The sequence below is a fragment of the Peromyscus maniculatus genome, chromosome 16, assembly GCF_049852395.1.
Source record: "Peromyscus maniculatus bairdii isolate BWxNUB_F1_BW_parent chromosome 16, HU_Pman_BW_mat_3.1, whole genome shotgun sequence".
NCBI lineage: Eukaryota > Metazoa > Chordata > Mammalia > Rodentia > Cricetidae > Peromyscus > Peromyscus maniculatus.
In genome coordinates this window covers 52,423,896-52,444,284 of record NC_134867.1, presented here as the reverse complement: position 1 = coordinate 52,444,284, position 20,389 = coordinate 52,423,896, and the positions used below count along the sequence as shown (strand labels likewise).

The 20,389-nt window shown below is 46.0% G+C and overlaps 1 protein-coding gene across 1 annotated transcript in view; it reads right to left on the bottom strand.

The window, feature by feature from the left end:
- Mthfd1l (methylenetetrahydrofolate dehydrogenase (NADP+ dependent) 1 like) overlaps positions 1–20,389 on the bottom strand; it is a 192,652-nt gene that overhangs the window by 71,373 nt on the left and 100,890 nt on the right. Inside the window, exon 21 of the mRNA XM_015996812.3 lies at positions 3,516–3,655. Within this exon, the coding sequence (XP_015852298.1) occupies positions 3,516–3,655 (140 nt within the window). The remainder of the gene's footprint in view (positions 1–3,515; positions 3,656–20,389) is intronic.

Below are 20,389 nucleotides of genomic sequence, written 5' to 3'. Positions count from 1 at the left end.
GGGTGTGCCTGTCTGGGTGCTTCCAGAGAGGCTTCATGGAGGAGGGGAGACTCCTGGTGAAGGTAGGCAGGGACATCCTATGGGTTGGGGCCCATGACTGGCTGAAAAGGGAAATAGCACGCAGCCAGAGACGCACCGGCATCGTCTCTTTCCTTCTCGACTGAGGGCTCGGGGCAGTCCTGCGCATCATGTTCCGGTCACCATTCCTGCCCCCGCACTGATGACCCCTCTCCTGTTGGCTCAAATCACGAGCCCCAGCAAACCCTTCCTCCTTCCAGTGGCTTCTTGTCATATATTCGGTCACAGCAATGAGAAAAATAAGTGCGTTAAAACTTATTTTTTAAGTTCAAAGGTCGGTTCAAAGGTCACAGGATTTTTCCAGCGCACAAATAATGGATTTGAAAGAGCCACCTCAGCTGAGTAAACACGCGCCAGGCAGCCGCGGCTATCTGGGCAACGGTGTCCAAAGGGAGCAGAAATTATCCTGGATCAGGAAAGAGGAGAACAGAGCCGCTTCAAGTAAGATGCGAACGCACTGGGGTGGGGAACAGGGAAGAAAATGGATGAAGGATTAAAAGTTCATTTGCTACTCAATTACTAAAAACATTTCCGGGATACAGACTCTGCCAGGCCCTGGGGGCACAGTAACTAATAAGACAGTTCCAGAGTGCAAGGAATTCAGAATCGGAGGAGGAGAGAGACATTTATAAAAATTATAAAACCCAGGTCCAGGGAAGGAATGCTTGGCTTCGCTGCCCTGTCCAGCCCTCCCTGATTACTATCATTCATTCATGCAATACCTTGGTCTCTCAATGTTCCCCATGTGTCTATGGGGGTATGTTCTCTTGGGTAGAGCTGGTAAGAGGTGGGAGAGTCTTAGAAGCAGCCACCGAATGGGAGCCCTCAAAAGAGATGGGATCCCACCCTCCCTAGATATGAAGTGAGTGGTTTCGTTTTGTCCTGACCTCCCAGATGGATGTATTGCTTTGCTACAGGCACAAATGCCGACCACATGATTGAAACTTAGAAAGATGTGAGTGAATATAAATCGTATCTCTTTCTCAGTTGATCATCAAGTATGTTTGAGTAATAGGAAGCTGACTAAATGGTCTGCATTTCTACCTATGGTCCAGGACCTCGTGGCAACCCTCTCTGCCACAGGACCATGACGTTAAGCCAGGAAGGAAGAGGCAGGAAGGAAAAACTGGGGAGAAAACACAGCCTCACAACACAGCACAAAGAAGTGCAGTGTGACTGGAAATCATGTCGAACATTTTTAAAGCCTGGAGGTCTGGGCAAACCCTGGACTGTAAATTCTATGTCTGGCCAGTTCCCTAAACAGAGGTATGATGTTCCCACCGCTGGATCTCCACATGTCTCCACAATTTCCTCCCTTATTTTATAAAGACCAAACCAGACCAGGCGGACTCTCAACCTTTTAGCTGACCAAAGCTCTCTGAGTTTAAATGAAGGAATGGTAGAGGAGGAAGAGAGTATTTCAAATGATACACACACACATATTTTATTTTTTGAAAGTAGAAGCTGGTCTAGAGATTCAAAGTCTAAAGTGGAGGATCGATGGCAAGAATTGGAATTTTAAGCATCATCAGAATTATTGAGGATTCATAATGTCTGCCCTTACAAATTCATAATGTGTGTCTTCACAAATTTTTCATTGGGGATGATAATGCAACCTGAGGTCAAATGAAGTACTTAAGTGTCTGGTACTGAGCCGGAGTTTAGACTGTGTGGCACCCACTGGCCCTCGCTCTGCATGGGGACACAGCAGGTAGGTGGACTGACATTCTTGGCTTCAGATCTGAATTGCTGCTGGCTGTGGTCTCTAAACCCAGCAAACCTTGGCTCCCTCAGCTATAGAAAGGGATGAAAAACAGCTGATGACTGGCTTGACTGTGAGTTTTATGAACATAGTACTCTAATTAAGAAATTAGGTTTGACGGTGTGTCTTTCATAGCCACTGCTGTAATGATATCAGATGGGAACATAATGAACCTTCGAATAATAATTTTCCCACGTGGAAACTTCTAAAGTGAAAAACCAAGTGAAATAAAACACATACATACCTCTTTTGTACATTTTAAAGATAGGTGTTAAAAATCTTCACATATAGTAAAATAAATTGCTAGGTGTGGTGGCAATTCATTTAACCCCAGCAGTGGGGAGACGGGGGCAAGTGGGTCTCTTAAGTTCCATGCCAGCTGGTCTACAGAGTAATTCTGGGCTAGCTAGGGCTAAATAGTGAGACCTTGTTTTTTTTTTTTTTCTTTTTTTAAAAAAAAGCAGAATTTGTGTTTTTCAAACAGGGCTCCTTAGAAGCATACAGTGAGATACAAGATTCACAAGGCAACATGACCATCACCAGAGATGGAGGGAAAGAGGTTTTAGGTGGAATCTGATAATCCATAACATCCTTGTGCCAAGAGTATCTGGCAAAGCATGGCAAATGTCCGTCAGAGCCGTCATGCCAACCCCAGTGGTCCTCATTGAGGACTGAGCGTTTCTACTCTCCCGATCTGGTTCACACGCTTACAGAAGCTTGCCCGTGTGTCAGGGATGACTCTTAAGACTCAAAAGTGGTTCTGTGGTGCAGTTTAGAAGTCATGTGTGGGCATCGCAAGTAGCTGGCATGAATAAACTAAACTCCACGTGCTCTATGGGATGAACTTGAAGGAAGAGAGTTGACTTTACAGACGATTGGAAACATCTAGCATATAATATGTCTCAAATACTAAGTCACACTGGTTCTACTGGTACAGACAGGTTCTAGTCTGAGCCTTGGTTGGTTTTGAACCTGTGGCAATCCTCCTGTCTCAGTCTCCTGGGTGCTAGGATTACAGATGTGAACTTAAAAAAAAACTTTTTAAAAATTATTTCATGTGTATGAGTGTTTGGCCTACATGTATATGTGTATACCATATGTATGCCTGATGTTTAAGAAGATCAGAAGAGGGCATCAGATCCCCTGGGACTGGAGTTATAGATGGTTGTGAGCCACCATGTGGGTGCTGGGAATTGAACCCAGGTCCTCTGCAAGAGAAGCAAGTGTTCTTATCCACTGAGCAATTCTCCAACCCATATATAGCTTTAAAATTTTTTTTATTATTTATGTGTATGTGTGTATGCAACATGGGTGTGTTTATGAATACTAGGTGTGCTACTGGATCCTCTAGAAATGGAGTGGAGAGCCACCAGATGTAGGTGCTGGGAACTGAACCCAGATCCTCTTAAGAGCAGCAAGTACTCTTAACCTCTTAACCACTGAATCATCTCTCTCCATCCTGGGTTTTGTTTTGTTTTTTTTTAAGACAGGGTTTTTCTGTGTAGTTTTGGTGCCTGTCCTGGATCTCACTCTGTAGACCAGGCTGGCCTTGAACTCCCAGAGATCCATCCACCTGGCTCTGCCTCCTGAGTGCTGGGATTAAAGGTGCGCATCACCGCCACCTGTTTTTTTTTTTTTTTTTTTTTTGGCTAGGGAAAAAAATGCAAGCACTTACACTTGGCCCACCTCCATGCATCTTCAGAGCTCGAACGGTGGCCACCAGCACAACCACGTTGGGTACCAGGCCGGAAGCTCGGCATTTGATGTTGAAGAATTTCTCCATCCCAATATCAGCCCCAAAGCCAGCTTCAGTCACTGCACAGAAACAAGTAGGGAATAAGCTGGTGTGTGAAAACAGAAGCGGGTGCTAGAAATCAATGTTTAACAACAAGTCAAGTGCCACAGTGGTCCCTACTCCTGCTGCACGGAGGCCACGGCAAGGCACTGTAACCTGACATCTCTCTCACATTGGTGGATGCTCAACCATTGCACGAGGCAGGTCTCTACCCTGTTGAGTCAGGCTCTGACTCAAACCAAAGCTTTACTCAACATAGATGAGATTTTCAACTTTGTGATCGGGTCCCAAACTTTATCAAGAGGGCAACTTTTATCAGAGGGGCGGCTGATCACTTCTGTTGATGAGCAAAATTTAAGCTGGAGGCATGATCACGAGACCTGACGAAAGACAGAATCACACTCAATTCTACAGACTACTTCCAAGTTGATAAAAATGTTACTGTGGGGGTGGGGAGAGGGCTCCAGTGGGTGAGAGAAGTTGTTACACAAGCATCTGAACTGAGTTCGAATTTCCACACCTGAGAAGAAAGCTTGGTGCCGCTGTGTGCACCTGTAACCTTGGTACTGTTGGGGGCAGAGACAGGAGGATTGCTAGGACTCACTGGCCACCAGCCTAGCTCCAGGTTCATTGAGAGGCCCCAACTCAAGGAGAGAAGGTAGAACGTGATGGAATAGGACATCCTAAGTCTTCCTCTGGCCTCTGTGTTCACACAAGCACATGTACACACATATGTATATCTGTATACCCCCCCCCCCCAAAAAAAAAGACATTGTGGCATTTGTAGAGGTGGCAGATAGAACATGAGTATTGTTTTCCAAAACCATGACAGATACTGGGCCATTAGATTGTCTTCCTACCCAAGGGTGCTGGGGGAGGACCTTTCTGTAGACTGTGAATGTATGTTGCTCTCAGTGATTGATAATAAAAGCTGATTTAGCTTATAACCAGGCAAAATAAGGCTGGGTGGAAAATCCAAACAAAGATACAGGGAGAAGAAGGGCGGAGTTAGGAGTCACCAGCCAGGTGCAGAGGAAGCAAGATGAAAATGCTGTACCGAGAAAAGGTACCAAACCACATGGCTAAACACAGGTAAGAATTATGGATTAATTTAAGTGTAAGAGCTAGTAGTAATAAGCCTGAGCTACTGGCCAAACATTTATAAGTAATATTAAGCCTCCAAGTCAATTATTTGGAAGTGGCTGCATGCTGGGGCGAGGCAGAGAAAAGCCTCTGGTGTTCAGTGTATGTGACCTCTGGTGTTCAGTGTGTGTGACCCACGGACCAAGAGCAATGGCATCATTTAAGAGCTTGTTAAAAAGGTGGAACACTGGGCCCATGAGATCTACTTAACCAGAACCAGAATTTAAAATAACAAATGGTACATGTATGGGTGTTCTGCATGCTTATATATCCACACCATTTGTGTGCCTGGTATGTGCAGAGGTCAGAGGAGACCATTGATCTCCTGTTACAAATAGGTATAAGCCACGTGGGTTCTGGAAATCAAACCCAGCCCTCTAGAAGAACAGCCAGTGCCGTTAACCTCTGAGCCATCTCTCCAGCCCCACCAGAATCAGTATTTTTAAAAAGACACTCATGTGCGATGGTTGTTGATGATCACTTGGGAAGATACTACGGATGTAAAAACTTGTTGAATAGGCACCATCTACTGACATTCTGACTGAGGCCATAATTAGCGGTACACAGAGGAGGTAGACGTAAACGGATATGCTATGGTTTAGATAAAACTGTTTAAGGGCCGAGGTTGAAGTACAAAGCTTTGCCTTGCCTGAGTGAATTCCCGACTTCAAATTCTTGGCAGCACCAAAACAGGCGAAAAGTGAACAAATGATATTTTGCTCTAGTATTCATGGGATACAGAAATTTTAATAAGAACCGAGGGAAATAAATTTTCTTCAGATGTAAAATTAAACTCTAAATACATTTAATTCATATTTTTTCCTTTTTAACATTCATGTACCTATTTTTTTTTTAACAGAATACACAGGATTTTGTAGTCTCCTTTAACTTAAAAGTATAGTTTTATTTCTGGATTACAAACGGTTCAGAATTCATGATTATAAAAACAGCAGCTTGTAATTTTGTTAACTGATGTGCCAGAATTTGTAAGTCTGTTCCCTCTGTGTTTGAACGCTTGGGCAGTCTCCAGCATGCACAATGACACACTGAAATCATGCCACACACGAGCTCCAGTCTCTTTCAAAGCATATTCCTGGAATAAATTTCCAAGGGTGAGGTGACAGGCCAAGGACATAAAGTATCTTTTATGACCACTGATACACATTTTATTAAATTTTATGTTTTAGAATTAATGTTTTAGGTTACTATAGCAAAGAATAGGTTTCATGGCATTTTCTCATTTCTTCCCCTCCCCCACTGCCTGCCCTCCCCCCTCCCTGATTTTTATTACGTTCTCTTTGCATAGATTTATAGCAGAACGAAGGACATTCCTTCTTCACACAGCAGATGAGACTGTCCTCATGGTTCCATCGGCAGTGGTCAAAATTAGAGATGACTCCTTCCCCCAGCAAGGAGGCCCTGAGGGGCAATTGCATGAAGAAGCTATGAAGATAAAGCTTAAGATGCAAAGGAGATCCTGGGATGTGGGAGACATAAGGACCGCAGAGGAAAGGGGAAACTGAGCTTCCTGACTGTGGATGACGCCACCCACTTCTGCTACCACCCTCCCCCACCATGACAAACTCCCTCAAACTGGGAGCCAAACTGAACCCTTTTTTTTTTCCTTTAAGTTGCTTTTTTCAGTGTTTTAGCACAGCAGCATGAAAAGTAATTAATGCAAAGACCAAACCCTTAAACACTTCCTCACAGATACAGAGGACGAACGCATTCCGTTTACAATCTTTTCCCTTCTTAGCCCTAGTGATTCTGTCTTAACTCTCAGTGTGGTCCCCACATTCTCCTCCGCTCACAGGTTCTAGGGGGGAAAAATCTGAGGATCTTCGTCACCTGAGCTGTGAGGGCTTGCTCATGCAAACCATCCCTACTTCGTCCCCCTCCGCACGGCAGGGCAGGGAGGATACTCAGTTGGTCTAGTGCTTGCATAAACATAGGTGTAGCTTGAGTTTTCCTGCCTTGCCCACAGTCAGGACAAATCTTTGTCACCCGCCAGTCCCACAGCTGCTCAGACCCAACCAAGCAAACACAGAGACTTATTTTGGTTACAAACAGTATGGCCTTGGCAGGCTTCTTGCTAACTGTTCTTATATCTTAAATTAGTCCATTTCTATAAATCTATACCTTGCCACATGGCTCGTGGCTTACCAATACTTTACATCTTCCTTGTCCTGGCGGCTGCTGCAGGCAATGACTCCTTCTGCTTTCCTGTTCTTTATTTCTCCTCTCTGTTATTCCTGCCTATACTTCCTGCCCAGCCATGGCCAATCAGGTTTTATTTATTGACCAATCAGAGCAACTTGACATACAGACCATCCCCCAGCACAGCCAAGTACAGACCATCTCATACAACTGCACTCAGGCCCATGGTCCTAATCATTCTCTATGCGGACCTGCTGGGTAAAGCCACGAGGAACCCAAGAACGGGCTCCCACAGGACATACAGAATATCCCACAGCACATAGGGGCATGCGTTTGGTTCCCAGAACCCATGTTATAAAACGTCAGGCATGGCAGTTCATGCTTATAATCCCAGCACTGGGCAGGTAGAGAGACAGGTGGATCCCTGGAACTGGATAGGCAGCCAACTTAACCTTAACAGGTGAGTTTTAGGCCTATGAGAAAGTGTCTCCAAAAAGAAAAAAGAGGTGGGTGACATTCTGAGGACTGACACTGAGGTCGTCCTCTGGCCTACATCCACGTGCACACCAAGATGTGCATATACAGCGAGCGTGCGCACACAGACACCCACACCTCATTCTGCAGCAGCAGCAAGTATCCAGCTTCCTGCAGAGATGATATATTACTATCATCTCTGCTCTTCTTTTCCCACCTGGACAATTCCTTTCTTTCCTCTCTTTTCCTTAAACCCAGTGTCTAAACCCCAGCTCAGTGGCACATCTCCTAGCAGCTTGTTTGGATCTCAGGCAGGGGAGCTTTCCTTCTTGTCCTCTTGGGCATTTTCTACCTCAGTTGTTGTTTCTCTCCTCCTGACCCTCCACTCCTGAGATCTGCACTCTCCTCAGCCCACCCTGTCAAGTACATGCAGCAGCCTCATGTATATACGCACTCGGCTGGCTCCTCCTTAGAGACCAGGGACACTGCCTGATTTACACCTTGACGTTTCCAATATCTAACATGGTCCCTGACACATTAAAGGGCATACACGAACAGCGTGGGACTCAACAGCCAATGGGAAGGTCACAATTCAACAAAGACGGATGGATGCATTAAAAGTAGGAAGAAAAATGCATCAGTTCTATCTATTCTCTCTTTTTTTCTTACAAAACTCAGTTTTGATTTTTTTTTAAATCAAAGATACAGTGGTATAAATACCACACCTGTCCGACAGTGAATGATATGATCATCTCAAATGTCTACACAGACAAATTCAGCTCCATTTTGTATTTTATTTAACACACAAGCTGGAAATGAACAAAACCATGGTGGAAAAGGGCATTTCAGTCAGGGGGTGGAAATGGACTGTGGCTGCGAAGGTCCCGGGGACTCCAGCTGCCAAAGGACGTACAGGAAACAGGAGAAAGAGGCAGATTCCCAGGCTTTGAAAACTGCTGTTTTCGGAGCATGTGATCACTCATGTTTAGGTTGTTCAGCTCCACACACTGCAGGACACCGAGGAGAAGGGAGGAGCTGGGCTGACGGGTGACCAGTGTTTACTATGGAAGGAAGCACTTTCCCACTGCATTACCAGGGACTAACTTGGAGACGGACAGATACTGCAAGGTTCAGCCTTAGCCCTGCAGGGCCTTGATAAGAAGCCTGGACTTGTGTGACAGGACGAGGCTTCATTTCCTCAGGACTTCCGGGGAATCACCGACAAGTCAAACCTCCCCGGTGACCTAGAATCAGCTATTTATTCTCTTATCTTATTTGCTGTCCCTAATAAATTTTTTTTGAGAGCCGAGCCAAAGGAATTATCTCACACTGAATGTAATAGACATATTCTTAAATCATGAAGCAAGTCCACTTAGCATGACTTGGCTTTCCTGAAAAGCATGGGATGTAGATTTCAAAAGGCTGCCTACTTAAAAAAAAGGGCTTGTGATAAAAAATATTTGCGCACGCCGCAGCCACTGTTTCTCTTGGCAATGTCTCTTCTTTTTGTTACAGCTCTTTCAGTTACAGCGTGAATGGAAACAGGAAATGCTGACGGGGAGGCTCATCGAGGAAGCACAGAAGTCATCCTGCAGGATGGCTTGACTCAAAACCTACAGACTTCAAACTTCAAAACCCACAAACTGCTCAGAAAGGGGGGCAGGGGGCGCAGGTCGTTGGGTCCAAGCTAGAAGGCTCTCACAAAACAGAGCTCTGAGTGCGGCCAGAGGTGGAAGCCTAAGCGGCTGGCTTGGCTATGACAATCCCGCTGAGCACCCGGAGTCCTGGAGTTAAAAACTACGGAGAGCAGGAGTGACCAGGACAGCCACAAAAATGCTACACTGCCCACAACAGGAGGCAAGCCACAGGCTCTCCACAAACACAACCCCCCACCCCAAGGGAGGGAGTCTGTATTTGCCAGGTTTCCCTAGGACATCTCTGGTTCCTTGCACACTTCGAAGAAAGTGCTGGTGACAATTAAGGCCCGCATTTCAAAGGAAACACCCATCTTTATTAAGATTACCTCTTTCTAGAGAAATCCTGTCAAATACAGGTTCATCCAAGTCTAGAACTGTGACGCATTTTAGGGATGACAGTCTCTAAGCTCTTGGCTCCTCAGCCTGAGGCAATTGACCTCTTGGAGATCAGGTCAAGGGACCCACTGGTGGTGTCCAGGTCCCTCTATTGCCGAGTCAGGAGCTGTGCCCACTTCATGCTCTGCGATCCACCATTCTATGACAGAGCACTTCCCATTAAACACAAACATCACAGATTTTAGAAAAGCACTGCCACTGCTTCTCCCTGGACAACGAAACCTCTGCTACCCTGAGGTGTATCTATGCAACTGCCCGAGACATCCTCCGCTGTGGATATCGCTCTGTATAAATAAAATGCTGATTGGCCAGTAGCCAGGCAGGAAGTATAGTGTAGGCAGGATAAGGAGAGAGGAGAATTCTGGGAGGCGGAAGGCCGAGGCAGAGAGACGCTGCCAGCCGTCGCCGCCATGAGAAGATGTAAAGTACCGGTAAGCCACAAGCCACGTGGCAACTTATAGATGAATAGAAATGGGTTAATTTCAGATATGAGATCTAGACAGCAAGAAGCCTGAGCCACATGGCCATACAGTTTATAAATAATATTAGCATCTGTGTGTTTATCTGAGTGACTACAGGCCCAGGCAGGACTGGAGATAACTCCAGCTACAATCCTCATTTAGTGAGGCAATGGAGTCCACAACTGGACTTTATTACTGTGATGAAAATAAATTAATTACCCAATGAACAAGCAGCACGACTTTGGCCTTTCTTCTTTTTTAAACTTCACAGTCTACATGAAAACATAGTCCATCTATTCAGTCCCTTCCCCCTCCCACCAAACTCCGTCCCAGAAAGTCTTCCTCCTTTCATTGCTTGTTATTATTTTTATTATCTGCTTTGGGGCCCACTGCATTTCATTATGGTTGCTTGCACAAGCGAGGGTAACTGAGCTCTGGCTATACCATCCAGGAATATGACTACCTCCACAAAGTAATCATTAACCGCTTATAGTGCCCCTGGGTGGGGTGGGGCATCGTGAGTTTCTGTCCCATTCATGATGGAATGTTGATGTGGCCTTTCCTTTTTGAAATTACTTTTATACTTTTAACCCTCTCTACCCCCCAACCCCAAGACAGACTCCTATTATGTAGCCCTGGCTGGCCTAAAACTCGCTATGTAGACCAACCTGGCATCAAAGTCACAGAGATCCATCTGCCTCTGCCTCCCAAGGGCTGAGATGAAAGGCTTGCACCTGGCTTAAAAATTGTGTTTATTTACTTGTATGCAGGTCAATCTGAATTCCACCCTGTCTCGTATTTATCTCTGGCTATTCTAATGCCTTAACCTCTTTACCTATCCCTATGGCGTTCACAGGCATCACAAACGATAAAATGTCATTGAGTTCTTCTTGAGTGAAATGATGCTGTTCCCTGCAATGCCCACCCCACTGGAGAGGGCACAGGGGAAACGTAGCAGTTTCTGAAGATATTTTTGGTCACTACTGGCATCTAATTAAGAGACACTGCCAGGCATCCTATAATGCACAACACTGCAGCCCGCTTCCAAAAATCAAAGACTGCTTCATCAGGCAGCCGGCTATGGGTCAAGCAGAACAAAGGAGGCCTGGACTTTCTAGACACTCCCTCTGAGAATATTACAAATGCACCGGAGGCTAGACTACAAGATTGCACCAGCTCATTATGCTAATCACCGTAACCTCATCCACCGAGATCCCGGAGTCTGAATTATCCAAATAAAAAAATCCCGCTCAGCACAGCTTTGATGTATTGCATCAATAATGGGGTCAGCGCAACTTGGCCATTGGGGTCTAAAGTGGCTCCTGACTTAATAGCGTAAGGAGGAAGGAGGGGCCAGGGGAAGAAAACAGTCAGCATGGGAAGGCACAGGTGGTGGGGGTTGTCAGCCTTCCTGCTAAGAAGTGTAGACGGTGAGAGGAGGGGACTATTTAAAAAAACCAGGCACGAGAAGACGAGAAGACGAGAAGACGGGCCAAAGGGACCATTTATTGGGCGTTTCCTCTTGACCCTTTGTTCTAGTTTTATTCCGTTGCTGTGATAACACGCTGACCACACACAACTTGGGAAGAAAAGGATTTGTTTCAGCTTACAAACGTCACGTCACAATCCATCTTGAGGGAAGTCAGAGCAGGGACCCAGGCCATGGAGGAATGGCACTTCTGGCTCCACCACTGCCTCATGCTCAGTGAGTTTTCTTATACAGCCCAGACTCACCTGCCTAGGAATGGTGTCGCCCATGGTGGGACAGACCCCTCCTGCATCAAGACAACGGGCGCAGGCCAATGTGATCTGGGTGCTTCCTTCCCCCTTTGCACGTGACCAACATAGCCCTCTGCTTAAAGCCTATGATGCTAATGATGGAAGGGTTCCAATAACTGTTCCCAATGTCACTCTGTTATGCAGTCTCTGCTAATGTCCCTAATCCACACCGCCTTGCTGATGCATCAGCCAACCAGGAAACATTTCTCTAGCTGAACTGCTTTCAATGAAAAAATAAATCTAAATACCTTTGTGCTTCAAGGGCATGTCCTTCTTTGGGTTCAGACATTTGTTTTCTCTTAGAGCAATTCATGTGGGGGTTACCCATCACCTCTCCCAATTGTTAGTTGCCATGCCAACAGAGGTGGGATTTGGGCAGCGGAGGGCAGGGGAGACTTATGGTGAATCAAAAAAGATTTTAGAGAGGCTGTTTCAGGGACCGGGTCGATCTGGACTTAGTTCCTGACACCAAGCACAGACAGGACACACAAACACACTGTGGTGGCCCTCCTCAGAACCAAGTGGTTTCCTGGAGCCACTCCCCAACTTGTCTGAGACTCCCCAAGACTTGTCTCCCTAAACCAGACACCAGCTCTCTCACCACTGGTTGGAGGAGTGGCTAACTAGAATATCCTAGCTTAGATCGTCTGTACCAAATGTGCAGACAGGTTGGGAATAAGGAAACTGGTTTACTTTTGAAATTCCCATTTTTGCTTCCCAACTGAGGAGACCCTCCTTCAATCGAGCCAGTTTTTCTTGGAGATTCTCATACTTGAAGCACCTGAAGATTACCACCAGAGCTGCGAATTGAATTTTCACCTTGTTCTATCATGAAAGCACCCTTTGTTCCAAAAGCACTCAGAAGATAAAAAGAAAAAGCAGTATTGTCAGATTTCATAGCTACTTTACGACAGCGATAAATTTTCTGTGTGATGCATGCAACACACACATATAATATTCAACATACTGCGTTCTCCATTATCCTTGGACATGAAATCGGATTTATGGACTGTTGAAGTTCTCACAGAACTAGTCACCACAACCAGCTCAGCATGGGCTGAGGTTAAAAAAAAATGTCTGCACAGGACAGATTTGGTCAGTTCTCAAAATGAATTTTTATAAACACAGGGGGAAATGAAATTGTAGCTTCCATCCAGTCCAGACTTGACTTCCTCATGATAAATGAGAGACTGTAAGGGATGCGCACATAGGAAGAAGTCGGAGCCAGGCTTCACCCTGAAGCAGTCCGGGTTACAGTTTCTGTGCAGAGCTAAAGGGAACAGAGATGAATCTTCCCACAGGCCCCCTCTGGCCTGTGTAAACACAGTTATTCTTGGCAGCCGCCTGCAGAGGAACTCGGGAAGAGTCAGTTCAAAGTCACCAAAGCACATGCGTTCTGAACTGGAGCTCAAGGTGGGCTAGCCTTTGAGGAGTTTTAGTTATTTTCTCAGTGGCTAGGAGACTATGTAAATGGGGATGAGTCATCAAATGAACCACAGGGGAGGCTCGGCGTTATTGTTACAGCTTAAAAAACATCAACGACCTTGGTTCAGAACGTATTAATTGTGAGGCTCTAACTCATCTCAGGTCTATGAAATTTTACTAAAAACAGAATCCTTTCTGCTCTGTCTGTTTAGTTGATGTAATTCATGGTCCCTTACATTAAATGTAAGAGAGCTGAATTTCCATAAAAAAAACAATCAACTTACAGGGCGCAAATTTGGAGACTGAAGGAAGAGATCAGTAAAACCACAAATGGATGTTATTTTGAAGACCCTTCCCTCTTGCCCAATGGCCAGGTTTCCACACCCTGGGGAAGGTAGAAGTTGGAGCACAGAGGATGAGGAATCTATGGGGGTGTACTCTGGGGGAAGGGAAAGAGAACATTAACAACATATAACGAGTCGAAATGCCTTCAATCCCAACACTGGAGAGCCAGAGGCAAGACGCTTGGGAAGCTCAAGGCCTGTAGGTCTGCAGAGTGAGTCCTAGTCCAGTCTGAGCAACAGTGAGACTCAGTCTCAAAAAGCTAATAATAAATAAATAGGATATAGGAACACTTGGATAACGTGTGTGTGTGTGTGTGTGTGTGTGTGTGTGTGAACAGTAACTAAAGTTTTAAAAATTTCAAAATATCAATGTACTTTGGAAGAAGGATTCAGAACTTACTCCCCAAGATTGATTAGTTATAGTTAGTTACTCAGAACCATCACTAACCATCTTGTTTTGTAAACTAATTTTGGCCAAAGAGAAATTTAAATTTGGAATAATCAAATGTTTAGATAAAAATTAAGTTATGCATTCTAATTATTTTTTTGAGACAGGGTGTTACAATGTAGCCCAGACTGGCTTGGAACTCACTCTAGTGATGAAGGTGGCCTTGAACTCAGAGAGATGCATTTACCCCTGCCTCCAGAGTGCTGAGATTACAGGTGTAGCCCACTGCACCCAATATTTCATGTTAGCTTTATTTCCCACATAAAAATCTATGCTCTGGATTGGGAGAGTTTGCCCTTTGGATGATTATATGGGGCAAAGCTGTCCTCTTGCAGCTTGTGAGACGTGGGCCCTATGTCCACCCACCTCCAGAGACAAATTCTGAAGCTGAGGGTGCTGGTAAACACCCATAATTCTACACTCAGGAGGCAGAGGCAGGAAGATTGCCAGTTGAGCCAGCCTGGGCTCCACAGGGAGGCTGTGTCTTAGAATTAAAAAAGAATTATGCCTGACTTAGCTACTAACAAGTATGGCTTAATAAAATGGAAAAATAGGACAGAGCATTTTCTCTAAGAGGAGTTTGTGTAAACACACCTAAGGAAGAAGAATGAAGGAATGTGGAGGTACACACATTTTATTGTAAAGCCTCTGCAGAAAGAACAGTATCACAAAGTCAGGATAACCCGCTCTGACTCCTGAGAAACTCGAATCACAGCAGACAGGCTTTCCGTGAAGTTCTTTTTATAATTTCTAGATTCCCAGCAGCAATGAAGATAGAAGGAAAGTATATTAAAACTGAAAGCTATAATCTTTGGGTGTGTTTTTAAAAAAAAAAATGTACGTACCTGTGTGTGGCGTGTATATATGTTTGTGTGCATCCATACACATACCTGTGCATACATGGAAACTAGAAGTCTAAGTCAGGGTCTTCCTCATTTTCTCTTCACCCTACTTTTGAGGTAGGGTCTCTCACTGAACCTGGAGCTCACTGTTTCGGCTAGGTGGGTGAATGAGCTCCAGAGGGCTGCCTGCACCTTCCCACCCCCACCCTCCAGTGCTGGGGTTACCACCAGCTTTTATGTGGGTGCTGGGGATCCAAACTCAGCTCTTCAGGTATGTATGGCAGGTGCTTTACCAAAGGAACCATCTCTCTGGACCCTAGGGATGGTTCTTGCACACATGTGGCTGATGGAGAAATTACTCCTGCCTCTGGATTTTAGCCAAACATTCTCTGGGAAAAGTTTCACCCATGATCTTTATTTAGGGGAAGAAGAGCTGGGCTTGCCCATTTCTCACTAGCAGACCGTGGTAGCCTTGGCCCACTCTGCTCAGCATTGGTACCCAGGGCAGAGGAGACCTCTGGGAGCATCACTCATTCCAACATCAGCAACCTCTGTGCTTATCTTCACTACCCCATAGGGAACGGGGCCACACAGCTGCCTTCCAGAGAGTTCAGAAACTACGGATGGATGGCTTACCCGACCATGTAGCAAAACAGGGTGACACCATCAAAGGGGGATAACAGGCCACAGCAATAAGAGGGCCAGACAAAGCCACATTCCAGAGTGTCCTTAACACTTACTCCATGATGTGGGGAAAAGAGATCAGTAAAGGTGCCATTTCAAAATGGTAGTGAGCAGGTGGATTACTGACTAAGTGATATTGGGACAATTGGCTGATAATGGGGCTCTCTCCCTAGGGGGGAAAAAAAACCTCCCCAGCAGTTAAAAAAAGCTCATGCCACACCCTGGGGGGTCACCCACAAGGCCAGAGCTTAGCGATGTGGGATAGCATACACCCAGACACTCCTCACTTGTCCTGATACACGCAGACTAAGTTGAGGACACGTTAAGCTGATAGTGCATTTCACGCCTCTAACCAGCTGAACATTCTAGCCTCACAGCACATCACGCTGCAGCCTATCAGCTGTTTCCTTGGTGATGGTGGGGCTGGCTGCCTAGTATCATGCCATAATCACCAGCCAAAAAAAGCGGAGATCCCAAATTTCCCAGGATGTTGTCCACAGAATGCAGCTACTCTCCTACTATTGTGAAGTTTGTGTCAAACCGAGAGACGGGGGGCCATCTGTACGTCTGCTACATTTTCAGAGCCCAACACACAATATTGAATTCTATTTTGCCTGTGCACATATGTTCAAAATGTATGAGAACGCAATTGGGCAGGCCCCCGTGGTCCTAAGAGCTATGACTTGGGATGGGGAGGACCAGAGTTAAGTGCCTAGAACACCTTCTGCTGTTACAGCTCAAGGAAGCGGTCTGATGTGCTTGGTGAAGGAGAAAAGGAGGATATTTGCGTCTGTAATTTCAGAGGGTGTGGCTAATGCCCGGACCGGCTGCTGTATGCTGTCCGCCGAGCTTAATATAAATGTTAAGAGCAGTGTGTACGTGGGCTGGGTGCTTCAAGCTGCCTGCCAGGGGTGCTGACGGGTTTTGTGGACAGGAGTTCACACTTGCATTTCCCCTGGGATGAGCGGTACAGATGTGGGCAGTAGCAGACCAGCTGAAGCTAGGCAGGTGGGGGTAGGGCTGAAACTTTTTCTGTGCAAACAGAAACGGAATCTGGCTGTTATTTCTCACTGGGTTCCAATGTAGCCTGCACTGAGTGGCAGATGTGTCCATTCTAACTCCCGGCTCAGAACCAAGGTGAGGGCTGGTGTTTCACTCGGTTTTTAGATGCTTAGCATGTGTTTGGACGTTTATGTGCGCACATATTCTGAGCTCCAAATGCGAGCAATCTCAACACTACCTGCATCTGTATTCCCCCCCCCCCCCCCACATCCTTTAGAGTCTTTCGGCTTGCTTTATAAAATTGCATGAATATTTTGGATGAGTGTAGATGGTTTTTACTTTTTAAGGCTAGGCAACAATTTCGTGATATAACTTCTAAAAATACTTAAAATAACTACGAAAATAGTTTGCTTCGAAAAACCACTTCTTGGTTTAGAATATACACAGAAGAGGTAGAGTTTAGAGTAGAAATTATTTTAACACACCACGAACAGGAAACCCTCCGGAGTCCTACACATGGACCCCATGCTACTCCCAGGTTAACACAAATATAATAATGGTTTCTGTTGTCTCGAGTCAAGTCTGAATCCAGAGCTTTTTAACCAACAGCTGTTTTCCTCAGTGCCGAGGCTTTTAAGCACCAATCAGTGAGTTCTGGGACCTGCGAGATGGCTCAGTGGGTACAGGGCTTGCTGTACAAGCGGCACCCACCTGAAGGTTTGGCATGCACGTTTGTGACCCCAGCATTGAGAGAGTAGAAACAGGAAATGCTGGGTGCTCAGTGGACAGCAAATCTAGACAAAAGAGTGAGTTCCCGCCTCCCCAAGAGACCTGTCTCAGAAAGTATGGTGGCAGGCAACAGACGAGGACACTCAACATCGACCTCTGGACACTCAACATCGACCTCTGGCCTTCACATGCATACACACACATCACACACAGAATCCTGACCACATTCTAGCCCCTAGGAGTTCAGTTCTTCCATCAGTAAAACTTCGAGCAAACCGCACATCTCTTCTAAATTAGAAATGTCCCCTTGACTTCAGTCCTAGAGTTAATGCTGTGCAGAGAAAGAAAGCGCTTGTAGCCTACGAGGAATACACAGGAGGAAATGATCTAAATGAGAAAATACTAGGATGTCTGTAAGGGGCCTGTTTTCAGGAATGAACCAATCAGGATTAGGTTTACCCACAAATCTGAGGAGCCACGAAGGAGTGGCACAATGCCAATGCAAGTGTGTTTTCTCTCACACAGAAGAAGATCACAGCTGGCACTCTGCGCTGGTGTACCAGCTCCTCCATCATCCGGAGCTGCTACTACCCAGGGGTCCAGGATGATTGCTGGGGCCCCGGCCATCATAACAAAAAGTCCCAAACAGTGGGGAAAGAGGAAGAAAGGCATACCCCTTTTCAAAAGACTTTCCTGGATGGGCTGGGATGTGGCTCAGTAGGCAGAGGGCTTGTATAAGGGCCTGGATTCTACCCTTGCCACCTCCTAAACAGGGCAAGGTTGGCAAATGTCTGTAATCTTAGCACTCTGGAGGTGGAGGCAGGAGGATCAGACATTCAAGGTCATCCTCAGATACATGAGTTCAAGGCCAGCCTTGTCTCAAGAGAGAGCGGCAGAGAAAGATACGTACACAGAACGAGATAGAGAAAAAGAGAGAGAGAGAGACACCAAGAGGTGGGGGTGGGGGCGGGGCTTGGAAAGCTAAGACCTTTTGGGATCCACCGCCATCACCCTCAAGCAGAAAGCGGCGGCGGCAGTGGCGTTCAGAATGCTTCTCCAGGCAGACGTGAGCTCATGCCAAGTCATCTGTGCCGCCGTCTGCTTTGTGCCTTTTCCTGAAGAGACGGCAACTAACAGTTATCCAACCCCGGCAGGGCACTGACGAGAAACCAGAGAAAGAATCCCAGCGTCGGTCAGTGGAGCGATGACTTTGGTCAGTGGGGTGACTCTCAAGCAGCTGCATCAGGGAGAAGGGCTCCCCAACCCCAGGCCCCCAGCATGAGTGACCACTAGGGACAGTTGCATCGCTGGATCTCAGGGTCCAGTTGGCTGGCAGCTCTTCTGAACAGATACCCACCACACTGCTGTGGCTGTTTACTGCTCAGATATCACCCCAGGGAGGGGCCTGGTGAGTCTTTCAGCCTCCCGGGGCTTCTAGAGCATTCCTGGTAAGTTGCTTTAGCCTCCCAAGTCTTCCTATGCCCCCTCCTCTTCTCCTTGTCATCTATTTTGCGAGGTCTCCATCTTCTTTTGCTAGGAGGCCAGGAGGAGGGAGGGGCAGACCTGGAAGGTCTTATGGGGTGTTCAGGAGGGTCACTGAGACAGATTGCTGGGGACATAGAATTTATTATTAAACACTACGGACAGAGAGATAAACAAGAGCATGTCAGGAAGCCTGAGGAGAGTTCAGGCTCCCATCAGAGAAAGATGGCAAGGCGGAGGCTCTGAAGAGAAGAATCAGGCCTTCCCGGCGGAAGTCAGAGAATTCGTATTCTGACAGTAGAATATTACATGATGAAATACTGTTTAAAATACGTTAGAATCAAGGGAGACTTCTCCAAAGGGAACTGACTGAAAAGATCAGGATATGAACTTGTCCTTTACGAGGCTTCATGATGTCCAAGCTGGAACATAGAGCTAGGGATTACAATCTTTCTGGGAACAACTTCAACCTGCCCTTCATGAAGCTTGCTCCAAAATTTTGCAAGGCCAACAGGCATGATGAAACTTTGATTTGGGAACTGGGGATAGAGGTAGATAGAATGCTTGCCTAGCTGCACAAGGCACCAGGTTTGATCCTAGCCACTACAGGATCCCAGCATTCAAGAGGCAGGAGGATTAAAAATTCAAGGTCATCCTTAGTTACACAGTGAGTTTAAGGCCAGCCTGGATAACACAAGATTCTAACTGAAAAACAACAACAACAACAAAACAAACAAACAAACAAACAAACAAACAAACAAACAGAAAAACCAAAAGGAAGGGAAGGGGAGGGGGAGAGAAGAGGGGAGAAACAATCTTTGTAATGTCCGCCTCTTGCTGGCATAATAAGCATCATGAAAAAATATTATATATACTCATGGTGCTCTGTGTCACACAGTAATAGGTATACAGCCCAGCTCAGTGGTTCTCAACCTGTGGGTCAAGACCCCCCCCCATGGGAGTCCAGTATCACAAATTCTGCATATCAGATATTTATATTTATTGCAATTTATAACAGCAGCAAAATGACAGTTCTGAAGTAGCAATGAAAATAATCTTACGGTTGGGGTCACCACAATATGGGAGCTATGTTAAAGGGTCGCAGCCTTAGGAAGGTTGAGAACCACGGCTGTAACCATTTCACTCACGCCAGACTAACTTGTCCTGAGTAAAGGCGAGACCAGGGTGGGAACATCCCAAAGGAGGCAGGAGAGGTGGCCAATTTAGGGTCTGCTCTCCTCAGCACTCAGAAGAGAGTCAGCAGTTCCTGGCCAGCGTCAGTGATATACTGAATTGGAAGCCACCGTGGGCTACATGGAGTCCTAGGTCAAAATAAAACTAGGGAAAAAAAAGGTAACAATGGGGGCTGGAGAGGTGGCTCAGTGGTTAAGAACACTTGCTGCTCTTACAGAGGACCCTGATTCAGTTCCCAGACCAACAGACACGTACACAAAACAGACAGCTAAAGATAAAATTTTGAAAAATTCAAACAAAAGATTAAAAAAAAAAAGAGTCCCAGGAGCTCCTGAAATCATTTGACGAAAATATCTCTGTAAGAAGTTAAAAAGGAGTCCATTCTAAGTGGCTCACATTCCCTCATTTCTTGTGGAGTAAAATCAGTGCGACATAGCATGGTCCTGAGTATGAGTTTGACAGAGCTAACCATGGGATTATGCTTTACTCCGGGCTCA